Source organism: Bactrocera oleae, chromosome 5 (assembly GCF_042242935.1).
Source record: "Bactrocera oleae isolate idBacOlea1 chromosome 5, idBacOlea1, whole genome shotgun sequence".
In the NCBI taxonomy this organism is placed as follows: domain Eukaryota; kingdom Metazoa; phylum Arthropoda; class Insecta; order Diptera; family Tephritidae; genus Bactrocera; species Bactrocera oleae.
The window spans coordinates 1296516-1312730 of NC_091539.1; the positions used below are offsets into that span (position 1 = coordinate 1296516).

The 16215-nt window shown below is 40.4% G+C and overlaps 1 protein-coding gene across 1 annotated transcript; it reads left to right on the forward strand.

The window, feature by feature from the left end:
* Positions 1–323: 323 nt before the first annotated feature.
* Positions 324–1706, forward strand: LOC106620833 (uncharacterized). The gene has a single exon (XM_014239456.3). It carries the CDS (start codon positions 482–484, stop codon positions 1343–1345), a length of 864 nt encoding a protein of 287 aa, XP_014094931.2. The 5' UTR covers positions 324–481; the 3' UTR covers positions 1346–1706.
* Positions 1707–16215: the final 14509 nt, after the last annotated feature.

Consider the following 16215-nt stretch of genomic DNA (forward strand, 5'->3'; position numbering starts at 1 on the left):
GCTAGAACGCGGAAGAATTAGGCTGTGCTATATAAAAGTTCTCTGCCTGCTGAGATTTCATAAAAAGGGAAAAATTTGACTTATTACATTGAACCATTAGAAGTTAATTTTATCTATGAGCTGGTGGCATTCTTCCGATGGATGTTGGGACTGCACCAGTAATGCATTCGTGATATTTTCTCAACTTGAAAAAGACTCTCTACTGTGACTTGAGTCTAACAAAACCGAGCCGTTGTGTACGTAATGAAGTCTACACGGAACTTTTTTATTTTTCACTGGGTTATCCTACACAAACTCGTTCGTTTGATTTCCAACAATTGACATTGTCATTCTAGTCAAATTTTTTGTACAACTCGTGCTTTGTGCTATAAAATTTTTGTTCAGAAAATAGCTCATAAAAATTGATTGTGAAATTGTAAATCTACTTTAACTAAACTTCCGCTTCTCTCGTGTGCTCAAGAGCTGCACTTCTCTCTGAGCCATGCAACAGACAGCGTCTGGCAGCGAAAAAACCATGGGCGACATACAGCTTTGCGCCAACACTGTCGTGGACAAAGCCATCAACGACGCGATCGCTTGGATAGTGTCCGATCCTGCAGAGAAGTTCCTCTACAAGTATCCGCGGGAGTGCGAGGTACAAGCAAACAATCGTTTGAAGCTTACACCAGCTGTCACTGAAAGCGCTTCCACTTCGGCGAAGGAGCGGCAGAGCTGTATACGCGCTGTTACCGAAACCAATGCGAATAAGCGCATTGATTGGTTCCGCATTGACGAGTTCTCACTGCATCAGTTGGTCCAGCTGGTCCACGACTACCTGAGCATGTGGCGCCTCACGCCTAACACAAAGTATCAGGTGCATTTGGAAAAGGATGCGGTGAGTGAGGTGCCACAGGGCCGCACATATTGTCTAAGTGCGTACTTTTCACGTCACCTGCAACCCGAGCTGGAGCAGCGCAGACCGCTGGCGATGACCAGGGTTAATTTTAAGGTGCACGTATCACGTTTGCTGCCTCAATTCTACCCGATCATGATGACCTATCGCTTTGAGAATTCTAATGCAGACTATTATGCGATTGGCAGACGACGTTTGCGACATTTGGATTTTCAGCGTTTCTTTATAGATATGGCGTTGGAGACGAAGTTGGGCTTTTATGCGCAGATCTTAAAAACGCTCACATTCGGCAACGTGCAGAAGAAAAGCAAAAGCGCAGATAAACATAAGGCGGAGCGGGATCGCGGTAAGGAATTAAAATCGGCAGTCACCACCTTATGCATTTGCGCAGCTGAAGACAGTGAGAATGGACTGACAGAAGGTAACAACGAAAGAGTGAATGAATCAGACTAATGTGAGAGCTTACATAATGACAATCCGTGTTTATCTATGAACTTTTGTGGCTTCGAACTAGCACCTTAGCGAAAATGGCGTGAAAATAAATGGATGGAGGGTGAGCTGACTAGAATGAAACATGAAATTAAATTTCCAATAACTGAGCAGAAGAACGGAAGAGACGAACAAGCGGCTTTTGCATGAGGTATACTCAAAACAAGTTAAGATCTTATATGTACGACATAGACTGGACCTCAAAAGAGACATTACAAAAAGTTTCGATAAGTTTTACGGACCAGTACACCTGGCTTAACGCAAATTGAAATTTAAATCCAAATAAAATAAAAAACGTATTCGAAACATCTCAAGCAATACATAACGGTAGTATGGTATTCTAGCACGAGTAAGTTAATTGGGAGCAACTAAATGCTTTATATAAGTTGTATAAGGGGTTCGGTATTTCCGTTGTTATATATTTCCATGGTTTCGGTAAAGTTCTAGTTATTGCAGTAAATGTAACGTTCTCGTCGATTTTTTTGTTCTACACTGTTTAATCTTTGAGCTGCCGGTTCGGCTGGCATAGAACCCAGCTTCGATTTTTTTCCATCGGACAGTAGTATATAGAGTTTGAAAAGCGGAAGGTGGCCTTTGCACGTCCTCCAAGTTGGTTGTACTTCCAAAATTAGTTTTAATTATGGAATTTTTATAAAATTTAACGTTTTAAAATTAAAATATTATGTCGCTTTGTGCCGCGAGGTGGCAATGACCGAACCATGGATCACAAAAAAAACTAAGTACAGAATCTATAGAAAGCATTTCGGTTTAAGGTCACATACTCGCACACGCATTTGAATTTGTGAAGTGATTTGCGTATGAGTTTTTCTTTGTATTTGCACCAACTGTTGCTGCCAGCAACCAACTACTAAAAAGTGCACCAAATGGCCTTTTGAATATGAAAGAAATAGGAGTGAGAAGCAAGTGGAGTTCAGGAGAAAAAAATTCAAACAAAAACTACTAAAAATGCACAATGCGAGCGAAAAAAAAGAAAGAATCATATAAAATTCAGCAACGCCACCGAAAGGCGAACGCCAAAGCAGTCAAAGCAGCCATCGAGGCAGCTATGGTGACCATTGCCATAGATACGGCCACAGCTCTGCAGGCTTGTGGCAAGGCGCCGCCACTAAAGCAACGTTTTAGCCGTCGCTCAACGATATTTTAATGGTCAAATCGGCCACTGAAGCGTACTTGCTTGGGCTCGTAAATATGCGCGCGAGTGCACATAAAAAATTGGAACTTGGGATTTTTGCAAAAAAAAATTAAGTAGAAATAGAAGTAGTAAGGGAAGCGAAAGAGTGTTGGAATATGTTATTGCTAAAAAATTAATGCTTTGGGAAAAGTAATATCAGGTGAAGAGTAACAAATATGGAAAATTATGTGCGAAGAGATTTTTGAAATGCAAAGAAAGCGAGTTAAACGCTATAGCAACATTTAGCCAAGACACACATTTGTGGATTACTATTGATTTCGTGTGATAATAATGGTTTGATATGTAGTCAAGACGCACACCGCTGTTTTACGCCATGCTCACATTTTTCTCTTAGAATATTTATGATTGATGGTAGTCAACAAGTATCATGGCCATAAAAGTGTAGTTTCTCTTTAAACTGCATAAGATATTTAGCTTAGGTCTTAAAATGATTTCACGCTGACTTTTAGAGAGTAAAAGAAAGGCGCTCAAAAGACACTGATGTTTTAAAAGCGGAAGTGGAAAACATGTTTAATAACTCACGACATTTTTGCAAAATCTAAGAAATATAGACTTAAATTTTTTCCTAATCAAACTCTTTCACTTCTGCTGTAGTGCAGAGTGTTTCAAATTGCAGTAAAGACATGTTTGAGACTACAAGAGGAGACAAATATGTATGTACATAAACATCTCACTGAATTTATCCATGGCGCAAACCATCAATTCACGCACTTACATTCACTCGCTTCGCAATCACATTCCAAGCGTATTTAAGTCCTCAGTATTAAGTGTGATGTGTAATGATTTTAGAGTTATCATGCAGTTGTTGTTGTCAATAGACATGTGCCCCTTCCTCTTAATGCTTTTCTTTAACTGATTGCTGTCTGTGCTAAGCACTGAATTAAATTTAAGCTGATCATAAAAGTGATTTTTATAACACCATAAAAAAAGCGAACTGCGCGATGCGGGAAAAAATTTCAACTCACATCGCTGGCAAGAAAGAGGGGGAAAAACGACAAATAAAGAAAATATATGAGAAAAGATACGAATAATAACAATAAATGAGGTAAAATTGCTTGTAAAAGTCATTGGAAATTATATGAGCCACAACGGTAATGCTTTTCCGCGCGGAATGCCAAAAAAATTACATAAAGTCGTGCAGGTGTTCAAATATTTATGTGTCTGTGCACTTACCTTTTTAAAGCACGTAGAGACAGTGTATGCAATGTAGAGAATCTGCGAAAGAAGAAAAAAAGTGGAATTAATAAAAAAAATACTACAATTTGGTGATGCGATATTCTAGTGAACATTTGAGAAACACATATATGTATATTAAAACTAAATGCCAAAAGGTGCTTTCTATCTGCTTTTCAACTCATAGCGGAATCGCTTAAACCCTATAGGTCTCGAAACCCTCAGCTCGTGCGCTAACGCAAGATGCTTTTGGCCCAAGATTGATCGCAAGAGATCAAGTGAAGGTTTCTAACAGATCATTGCTCTAAGGTTTAGAATCTTACGGAACGCCATCTGCAGAAGCTGTTTGGAAAAAGACAAGGTGAAAACATCTCAGCACTTCCTTTTTGATTGTCCTGCGTTTTCGAGCTTAAGACTCAAACACTTGGGAGCTCACAATTTCAGATATCCCACCGAACTGGTGGGAATCGTAAGTAAATGCCTGAGCTAATTTTTATCGGCCACAAAGCGTTTTGCTGACTAATAAGCACGAATAATAGGAGTTTTATTTTTATGGCATCACAAAGGAGTGGAACAGTAATCAAACTTAACGTAGCCTAACCTAAACCACAGGACTACTTCCAGATAACAAATAGTTAAGAATCTCACTCTTCCCGAGAACAGATGAATATCTGCTTTAATTCTGGAATGGTGTGATGTGGTGACATGCCTTATTACAGATGTACTACAAAAGCCACATCCGAGCGGGCGAAATCTCTAGGCAGGCAACTGCTCATGAATAAGGCTGACAGACCTAAGCTTCTATACTGAAGTGGTTCGAAGCCATAGCTATAGGCGCCCCAGCAATTTTAGAGTCATATTCGGCAAAGTTTCTCTTATAATGGATATCTGTGTTTGAGCGGCAAGTAGCACACAGCTTTACAGTTGCTGCAGTAGGGCGAATTCACTTGACAATTACGGCCAGAACAGCATATTCATACAAATTCTGCACACAAAAAACATGTCTTTACTATTACCCTTCCCTTGTTGTAATGAGTGCTTAGCGCCGCTTTGCAGGGCTCAACGCAGAAGATTAGCGCTGCAAGAATGCAATGAAAGCACACTGTATGTAATTAGATACTTCTTGCATAGAGCCACACATACATATAGCTATAGATTGTCATATGTGTGCAGTCGATGTGAAAACGCTTAGAGCGCGCTTGATTAAGATTGAATGCCTCAAAGAGTAAATCGCGCGCAATTAAACCAAAATGAACTGATTGACTGGCGGCTAGAAGCGTACGAGCTTACAATAGTCGGTATGTAATAATTGCAGCGCTATGCTACTTATGTACCGATGAATATGTGTGTGTGTGTGTGTGAGTCAACCCATTGATAGCTTGGCTCATTCACACTCACTTAAGTCATTGATTGCCAGCGCACGTCGCCGCCAAAGACAAGTAAGCATTTAATTTCACGTTTTCGCTGCGAACACAAATGGCGTATGTGTGCTTGCGCGAAGACGGCGAACCCTACGTGCGAGCACACATACCGACATAACGACATATATAGGGAGTACGTGCGAAGCTGAACGAGAAATCTAAGCGTAATTATTAATGCTGAACTTTAATTTAAATTCAAACAACGCAAATCGCATTCAATTTCTCAATCCTTTCACGACGCAGGCACACACACACACACATTCGCACATACACATGCGTATGCAGGCGCTCGCATATGCCCGTTGGCATGTATTAGTTTGCCATTAAATTTGCAATTTCGAAATTGCAATGCAGAAGCAGCGGTGCATTTGATAAATAAATAAATAAATGAATGAGTCTGTGTGGCTTAGCAAATGGCATTAGAAATAGAAATAAATAAGATTGGGTAAAGCCAATGCATGCGTGTATGCAAATAGGCACGTATGTGTGCGTGCATGTGTGAACTGTTTGCTGGTGTAAAATCCTTTTTATTTATTTATAGCGGTGCTTTGGAAATCGTAGAAATTGAAAGGATACGCACGTGCGAATGGCGACGTGACGCAAGTAATTGTACCGTTATAGTGCCTAGCGCTGCTGCTGCGACCCTATACAGCATACAGCTTGTCTTCCACGAGGCACGCTATGTATGATTTACGCATACTTAAGTGGTGGTGCGCCTAAATGTATGCATATATTTCCTAAGACTTATCGTCGTCAGCCAGCAGCGGCCTTGAAATGCGTTTGGCGTAGAGTTTTTAACAATCTTAGCCTCTGAAATTTCCCTACAGGATATTAGAAATGCCTTACGATTATTTTTTTGAAGCTCGAAAGCCTGTGCGAGCAAAAGCAATGCATTGGTATCAAAATAAATAAATTTTAAGGCATACCTTTAGGCGTTTCAGGAATATACTATGATATTAGTAACGAAATAATTGCTTTTTTAAAGCATATATTTAGGCGTTTTATTAATATATTATATTTAAACATTTTGACTGAAGTCTAGATGCTCGACTCGTGTTTATTTTTAAGCAAATCTTTCATTCTATGTAAATGAAGGTACATGTTCGTGCAACTCGGTTCTAGTCAAAACTTGGGTTACATAATTAGCACAGAAAATAGTTTTTAAAGAAATCTCTTTCTAAATAAAATTGTGTTGCTCTCTCATATATGTCGTGATTTTCAGTGAATTATAATATGAAAAAAAATCGATGACTAAAACAAACTGTCCCGGATTTTTGCCGGGACAACTATGGTCACCTAAGATTAGTTGTGCCTTAGTAGCTTATGCTTTACAATTCAAACAAAAAATGTAATTTAGGCTTAAGTTAAAAAGTATTAATCAAAGACTTACGCCACAAAAATATACCGTTATTCATTTTCGAACTCAACGCTTGTGTTTTATACCAAAATCAACTATGAAAAATAAATTAAAATATTTTGTAATTTCGTCTGCAAGTAGAATCAAAATATTCATGCGCAACGTAATTGTTGCGTAAGCATTTAATTACTAACTGCCGCCTAAAAGTATGTTAACCCCAAAAGTGCTTCAAACAAAGTCAGCGCGCTCTCACACGAATAATTATGCAAACAATCGTTGTGCGCCTGTGAGTGTAGCATACATTTCGGATCAGCATTTTAGCGCGCGTTGTGGAAATTTCATTTTTGACATTGCGGTTTGCGGTGATGCTTTATGCGCCCGTGGGGATGTGTATATATGTGTGTATGTGATTGCTCAAAAGTTAAATTAAACATCAGCTCATCCATACGCAGCGCTGTGTGTATTATAGGATATAATATATGTATGTAACTATTTATGGCGAAATTTTTAATTAGAAATTAAATGACGCTCATTATAAAAACAACAGCAAAGCAGTTGACATACTCATTTCAGCATTTCATCAGCGAAAATCACAGATAAAAATATATGAAAGGAGAGCCTCTTTGTTTCTTAGCAAAAAGGTTTCTCACAAACGACTTTCAAAAACTCTTTTACGCGCCGACTTCCTCTCTACGACTCGTTATTCTGCCGGTAACTCCGCGCGCGCGCTTTTTAACCTTTCGCCAGCTCTATAGACTTTTTGCTGCCCTTACAAGCACAACACCAACGGCTAAGCAGCGCGAAATGTGCATGTAAAGTGACAGCTCCGAATCAGCATATGAATAAATTTAGAGAAACTCACTACTGTGTCAAAGTTGATGGGCGGATGAGTGAGTCTCGAAAAGTTGGTAGAAAACTTTTCACATTTCTAAAAATGAAATCCAGTTTTGTGGTGAAATTTACGTTGTTACTTTACTTTACGTTCTACTTTAGTGTGTGCAGAGTTGCCATAGCGCTGGTAGTAAAAAGTAAAAGCATAGTAAAATTAAATAGTGTTAATCAAGAAATTACTGCATACACTGAGCGTGCTGGGCGAAATATCATGCATTGTTAGGAGGTTTCCGCAATGAGGTTCCAGCGGCATGAACTGCTGACGTGAGTTAGTGCGGTGTATCAAATCAAATCTCTGGAGGAAAATGGGGCCACTACTTTTTCAAATTGTTACTTCCTGGTTTCGTCTCTCATTCTTTGCAATTATTTCTCAGTTTACGTATAGGAAAGAAGCTCAGTGAGTTCCCTCGAATTCCTGAATGGAGGACTCCGACGAAACTTGGTATGTTTCAACAGCTGTTGCTCACAGCTACTTCGAGTCGGCAGTACTTGTTTGGTACAGTTCTACAACGCTTACAGTGGGTTGTTCCCCGCTCAGTTGTTATTTTTCTACAAGTTGCCAATAGCGCATTTTTTTACTGTTTACTTTTGATATTGAAACACGATATGGTTTGTAGTGCAAGCGAGTATTTGTTGCTGGTATAGAGCAGCTTTCAACTATTTTTTCATGTGTGCAATAAGTGCAAAAAAGTTGGGCATATAAAAACCGTAAGCACACCAACATTTACACACGCTTATAAGCTTTCATAGCCGTTAACTTTTATTGGTTATTCTAAGGCTTTATGCCGAAGCTCCACACACACCACACTTGCAATGTTTCATAGAGTTTTTGCTATGATTTTACTATGTTTTTATTTACCTAAGAGTTTTCACTTTTTCCTGGTTGCTGCAATAGAAATACACATATGAATATACAAGCGATATGTGTGCATAAAATAAAAGCTATGCTTAATATTTCACGCATAAATGCAAACGCTTTGTGGGGTTTTGATTTATAATTTTTAGAGTAAAAAATAAATACAAGTTTTGTTTACGAGAGGGAAGGGAGAAACTGGAAGTAGCATGGGCTGATACAATTTACAGAAATGAGCGAAGAGATGAGCATAAGGATAGATACTAAGATAAGAGAGAGAAATACATGGAGAGGGAGCCAGAGAGAGAAGATTGGATGGAGTAAGATTGAGAGAGTATCTGTTACAAGGATACAGCTTAAGCTAGTGACTGATAATGAGATAGAAGAGAGAGATATATGTGTTGAGCTGCAGAAAGAGAGAGAGAGAGATATATTGTTATAATAATAACAACAGAAAGGGACAATGACAGTTAGAAGGTTAAAGAGCAGCAGTGATTGAAAGGCAGCAAAGTACAGATAAAGGTAGATAGAGATATCGTTTAATGGTAGAGAAAAATATGTTAAAATAGATAGATGAAAGCAAAGCAATAGCGCTGAAGATATAGAAGCATGATCTAGGAACTATGAAAGAGTATTACAAAAGCAGATTTGAAAAGAAGGGATCATGCTCTATTTTTTTAAGGTCATTATGCAAAAAAAGTAAGAGATATGTAGTTATATTTCAAGCCTACAGTTAGAACACGGATCTTGGAAACAGATCTGGCAACAGCTAGCTACTACTTCTCAGATGGTTTATGGTTAGGTTCAGAGTGTTAGTAAAAATTGTGGGAGTTACACAATAGACTACAATTAAGTTGCTGGCGTGACATATCAATAAATGGAGACTGAGCAAAGACCAATATAAAATATAGCAACATGAAAAGTCATGAGAATATAACCCCTCACTATGCTCCCAAACATTAAAAAATCTGCGCTAATTTTCATAGAAAACTTGATTTGAAAATTCCTTAAGCCAAGTTAAAACATTTAACAGCGACGTTCCGACTTCTTTCGACAACTTTCGAAACCCTGTGCACACGCAATGGAGCCGCAAAACTTTGCTGCCAAAAGGACATGCTGCACTTGCAACACCCGCGCTAAAGGCTCTCTCTACTACCGCTTACCCACCTCGCACACACACGTCACATTCCCGAAGTGTAGTGTATAAATGCATGCTCTTGAGCTGCCCGTACGACTTACAGTTAGTTAGTTGATAGCATTCTTAAACCTTTCAACCACAAATCTGTCAAAATTTCCCAATTTCAAAGTTTTCACTGTTCGCCCGCAGTGACAATGCACGGTTTATTTCTAATAGATCCCCATACGCATGCACTGAGCTGAGGATTTAAGTCAATACCGGCACACATACGCACGCACACTTGCACAAATGTGCATTCACAGATACACACCACATCCACGCCCACACATACCGTTAGCTGGCGTGCGGTTGGCTGTCATTACAGCCAGCATTGGCAGCGCGTGCAGGACCATTTGACCACAAACCAAACTTTCGACAATTTACGACTACGAAGTTGGCGCAGAAAATGCCAACGGAGTAAAGTTTAGCTGCAAGTTGCGCAAACTTCATTTGGCTAAGAACGTCTGTTGTTGGTAAACAAGCATTGTACGAGTATGCACAAACAAACGTATAATATGTACGGCGTATATAATATTAGTGACAACTCACGTGATATTTGATTATTTTGAATGTCACAGAGTTTTGTGACTTCCGAGCAAAATTTATTTATTTGCTTTTGAGGAAGCGCACAACGCATAGGCGCGGCGCTGTTGTTGACAGTAATTCAGAGGTTAGGAAGTTTATGAACTAGGAAATAGCTCGTTATAAACGGCCGCTTGGACTACTACACTCACTACAATGGCGGAGGTAAGAAAAGAGAGTAGATGAGTGGCGCGCTACAACTATCGCAGCGCTGAGGGCACAACTAGAGGCTCGGGCGATCTTTGTAGGCTACTTTTGATCTGAGCAGCTCTTCACTTTATGAAGAGTTGAAGAAAGACGATGAAGTGAATGAAGAAGTATAATGTAGAAACTGGTATACAAATATATATATATTAGGGTGGAGCGAAAAAAAAATTTTTTTTTGCTTAGCCTAGGTAAAATTTGTAGATTATAAAAAAAGAAAATGTTTGGACAAAAAAAAATTGTTTTTTAACATCTAGAGACGGCCCACTAAGTTTTAAAGTAAAATAAAATAAGACGCATAAAGCGTAAAAGCTTTCAGTTATGATTCGTTGAGTTCAGGTCGTTGGGCACAGAATTCTTACGAGGTATATTGAACTAGTTTCAAACGGCTCAGCTCATGCTTGAACTGATTGCTGCCAAAACAACAGGTAGTTGTACTAACAGTCTAGATATATAGATTGAGTAGAGGTATGCATTGTGACCTAGGGTCATCTAGCCCCAGCATACTGATAAACTCCAATATACTGCTAGTGAAGCGATGCGATACCTGTTTGGAAACATGGATCCCAGGGCCTTAATTCTGCGTCTGCAGACTGCTGTGCAGTCCACTAGCAAGTGTCCTGGGGTTTCCGGCTCCATGTCGCAGAACCGGCAGTTCGCACAAGAGACTAAGCCCATGTTGAATAGATGCTTCTTAAGCCAGCAATGGCCGGTATAGAACGCGACAAGTCGCCGGATTTTGTTTCTCGGGAGATTGATTACATTTTTAAACCTGCTGTGGTCGTAACCACCCATTAGCAATCTGGCATGGCGCATGCCCTGGAGTTGTTGCCAATGTCTCTCCCTGCCTACTCTTTCCTCCCTACGGAGTAGTAGTAACAGTCCAAGTCTTAACTTTACACCAAATCGAAACAGAAGCATGTTGCTGGGAAAATCTTCATACGTAGCCAAAGCAAGCACGACTTCTAAGAGGATTTCGACAATCACAACGGTTGGTATGCATTAGCTTACATTTAAGAAAGGAAAAATATGGTTAACATTGGGACTCTTACTTAGCTTTACTTACGCAGTTCAGAGGAGGGATAGCAAAATCAGTATGGATGTCAACTCAGCGCTAATGAGTATATAAGACTATATGTTGTTGCTGTGCGGCAGGGGCTGCAGTTATTTGGAGCAATGCTGCCGAGTTGACAGTGCTTGGCCAGGTAAAGGTACATTCCGGTTGCGTGGAATCTACTGCCTTGGTAACGGATATAAGACTATATAAATCCATTTGGTTTTACACAAAAAGCAATTTTTGCTCTTATATAATATATATATTATATTATATTATGAAACTCTATATATATGTGTATAAGTTACTGTATGGGAATGCAGATCCACAAATTTTATAGCGAAAACTATATTTTTGGCATTGCTGGAGTCAGAATAAAATCTTCAAAGTTCCTTGTATGCCATTTTACTGCACACTACTGCAGTAGTATACGTAAGTGACAGCTGAAAATTTATTTGGCACTCAAAGTGAGGCAACTGTTTATTTCAGAGTCAGTTAGCAAGTGTATACACACAAACATACACACATTTTCGGAGCGTTTCACATCACGAACCCTCCTCCACGCGCAACGAAATGTGCATTGTCACTTCTTCTACGTGACGAGTGTATGTGTGTGTGCATGCCTAGTTGGCATACGCATTCGATCAACGTGAGCATGGTTGGCAAGGCGCGCATTGCCGCGCCGACAACTCAATTGGCTCGGCGTCTTGATTTATTCAGGCCAACACTGAAGGCGAACCACCGCAAAGCGCAAAAGTTGATGCTGTTGCGGCAATGCAGCAGCGCATAGACATATAAATACTTGCACAGACACGCCAGTGTACCGCAAACGCATACACACATACACACATACATATTTCATGCGAGTTTAAATAGTGGCAGGCAATCGAACATTTGCCACAACCAAAGCGCGCCGCTACTGAAGCCGAAGCATAAGCTAACGAAGTCGCACACACACATACAAATAAACAGGTTGGCGGCAGAACTGTATGTGTATGTTGATATGCGTGTGTATGTGTGCGCATAATATAATAAATGGCAACATCAATGTAGTAATCTTGCCACATTGGCATATGACATGTTGTGAACATTGGCGTATGACATGTTCAGTCATCAGCGCACACGCACACATACACACTCACAGTCACAGTTGGTTATGAGTCGACTACATAACGCGTTCAGACATCGCCAAAGGCGAGCAACCGAATTGATTTTCTGCCGATTGCGGCTGAGTGCCCTTGCCGCGCTGCACCGCGCGCTCAACGCACAGTATCGCCGGCCTTACCCCACCCGTCTTGACTTGGCCGCCAGCGCGTTTGGTGGAAAATTGCATTTCTTGCAAATCGAGCGAGCGAGCATAATTAAATTTTTTGCAACATTGCTGCCAGCGCCACAGGCCAAAGAGCGGCGCATAGCTGGGTTGGGCTGAGCGGTGCTGAGCTGCGCAGACGATGATGGCAATGACGATGACGTACATAGGTGCGCTGGCGTGCGCCTGCTGAGTCTGCTGTTGGCGACGTCAACCGCAACTGTGTATGCGTTGCTGTGGTAGCCGTTGTCAGGATGTGCTCCACGTTCGACATTCACACGAAATTATCACACTTCCTGCGCATGCCGCCTTCGCCTACACAGCCACACGCACACACATACACGTGAACGCTTTCAGTCAAGACGCACGCTGCACTGCCTGGCTGGGCAGTCGTCGCATTTATTTTCACATATTGCTACTACATTCCTCTCGCCATCGATTTCGTTCACCACCCACACACCGCTGCCTCTTTCACGCTCATCATAATTATCATCTTCATCGTCGCTCTCTGCAACGCCTTTTGATTTTCTCGCTGACGTCAGCGTTGTTGTTGCCTACGCTGCGGTTCGTTTTTGTTGTGCGCTTGTGGCTTTTTGCTTGCTATCGTTTTGTGTTTGTTGTTGCTGTTGTTGTTATTTTTATTGCCTCTGCTTGCGTCCATCATTGACTGTTTGTTTGCATTATTGCTGTCTCCTCCTGTGGCCATTTAAAGTTCACTTATTGGCAATTTAAGTTGGTGCTTGCCGGTTTTACGCTCATCAAAGCGTATGCACGATGTGTTATAGGGTTGCCAGCTGCTCTTCTGAGCATGCAAAATATATGCGTAAGGCGTACGTTGGTCTTAGAATGAGAAAGTTTTACGAAACAGTTGAGATGCTTCTGCTTTCTTCAAGTGAAAGAGACAGACATACATAAGTCATGAAATTATCTCAAGAGGTGCTTGGTTGGTTCAATTTTACTTTTTTTTAATAATAAGTGGATAAGAACTAGTTGAAACAAAAAAAAACGTTAACTTCGTTTGCACCGAAGCTATAATAACCTTCACAAATACAAAAGCACCTTACAAGAACTTGATTCCGACCGTTCAATTTGTATGGCAGCTATATGACATAGACATTCGATGTGCACAATTTCTTCAAAGAATACATTGTTGCCTTAGGCAATAATCCAAGCCAAATTTCGTGAAGATACCTCGTCAATCAAAAAAGTTTTCCATACTAGCACTTGATTCAGATTGTTCAGTTTGTATGACAGCTATATGCTATAATGGTCCGATAGCGGCCGTTCCGACAAATGAGCAGCTTCTTAGTGAGGAAAGGACAGGTGCAGAATTTCAGATCGATAGCTTAAAAATTGAGGGACTATTGAGGTTGTGTATATACAGACGGACGGACGGACATGGCTTAATTAACTCAGCTCCTCATGCTGATAATTTATATATATTTAATACAGTCGCCGACGTTTTCTGCTGGGTGTTATAAACTTTGTGGCAAACTTAATATACCCTGTTCAGTCTATAAAAATTATGGTCAAAATTCGAACTAATAAGACCAGATCACAGCAACTCTGTTAATACTGAAATAAATTCATTCGACGTCGGAAGTGTTGAATCCACACTAAATATACAAAACGGAACAGAGTTTAACATTAAAGATGGCATCATTATACCAGCTAAGTTAATGTAGACTATAATTCGGAGAACTTATCCGAGTACAAGTTCGCGGAAGGTAATCTCAGGCTTGACTACCACTAACATACATTTGAAAAATGTAAAAAAACTTTAACTGTAGTTATTCTTGTGGTTTATTTTTTCCAGGTAGCGAGCTCCACACTGATCTCAACCGTTAAATAGCGTGTCCAAAAAATTTTTAAGCCAGCCTCGAAGACTTATGAAAGTGATTGCGAAATGAAAGCGTTTTCGAAAGCAAATTTTTATTTTTCAACACTGTCTGGCAACCCTACACACGCTTATGTATTGATGTAGCTCAAAGCGCCGGGGGAAGTGTGTGAGCATTTTCAATTTCAATTATGCCTTTAAACATTTCATTATCATAACACATTAGCAATTATTGCCACAACAACAACAAAACAAACAAAAACCCGGCTACACTGGCCTGTTTGTCAATTCAAGCATAAAAGATGCCACGCAAGCGTTTAAGTAACAATTTTTGCATGCAATTTGGAGCAGAGAAAATTAAAATTCAATGAAAATTGCAAAAATAATTTGCTAAACAGCATGAGCAGCTGCTTGCAGCGAATCATTTCAAGCACTTTGTTTGTATGTTGGTTGCAAGACCTTAAGCGTCGAAACTTATTTTGGATTTTCATAAATGCGCACGTTAGCGCTGAACACAAGCCACATTTGGTGCTTTTTAATTTATTTACACGCTGCTGAAAGAGCAGCTAAAATAGTTGCAACTTTGGCTAAATATTAATTTATGTGTGTATGTGTATGCCACCACGCACACATGCTACAGTCAGCAACGTATAGTTGTGTGTGTGTGTGTGAATTGCTGTTTTGTTTTTTCGCTTTTGGCAAGCGCCGCTTGACGCTACCTCTTGCATATGCAAAACTAAAACTAACTGTCTGCCAAATTGATTTCCAACTGCGCAGTTATATACGCACACACACACAGGCGCACTTGCGACAAGCACAGTTGACAGAGAAAATAGCAAAAGTGCCAAACTTCAGAAATCACTTCACTACACTCGTTTGAATTTCATTTCTTTTGCGCTAAGCTCTCAGGCACTCACACACACACATGCATACATATATACATATGCACAAGTAGTGCTAACAGCACGCGTTGTATGTGGGCGCTGTGGCGTATAGCATTAAACTGTAGAGACCACCTGCCAAGCAGCGCACAGTAGCGCCGAGGAGCAAGCGCCAATTTGCAGGAATATTGGCAGACACACACACACACACATACATTGAGATCTGTGTTGAGTTGAGATATACAAGCAAGTGTGTGTGTGTGCGGTTTGTGCGAGGCGCTGAGCACTGCGTAAGCAAAGTGAACATTATTTAGCCATTTTCTCTGGCGCACACACACACACATACATACAAAAAAGCGTCCAGCATACACTCACAACTTCTTGTTACCGATTCCACGTTTTTTTAACGCGATTTCTCGCACTACACTCTCACATCGTTTATCATAACGCCCGCGCGCCCATAAACATGCTATATGCTGTACGCTGTCTCTACGCAGCGCACACATACATATGCATAAGCGTTGGCGGCATTTTAGCGCGCACACAAACACAGACTACCTGTATTTGCCGTTTTTTGCGCGCGCTTTGTGTTTCGTGGTGTCGCATAAAATTGAGTGCCTACAAGTATGCATTGCTATGCGCGCAAAACTAGCGCCTAAAAGGTAGCAGACAGATTGTGGGAGTTTTTTAATATACTACAAGCATACAGTTGCGCATTTTATTATAGCAAAAGTGGTAGATTGCTTTTAGGCGCTGAAGCGTCTATACACATTGCTGCCGCCGCCAATCGAAATAAATGAATTTCGTTATTGCGTTTGTGGCAACGCACGCTCATCTCAATGCAAATCGCTTCAAGTTACCGCAAAAAAAAAAGCTATAGCT

What these genes read in the sequence shown, in the direction of transcription:
- LOC106620833 (XM_014239456.3), top strand. Translation starts at nt 482, where the DNA reads ATGCAACAGACAGCGTCTGGCAGCGAAAAAACCATGGGCGACATACAG.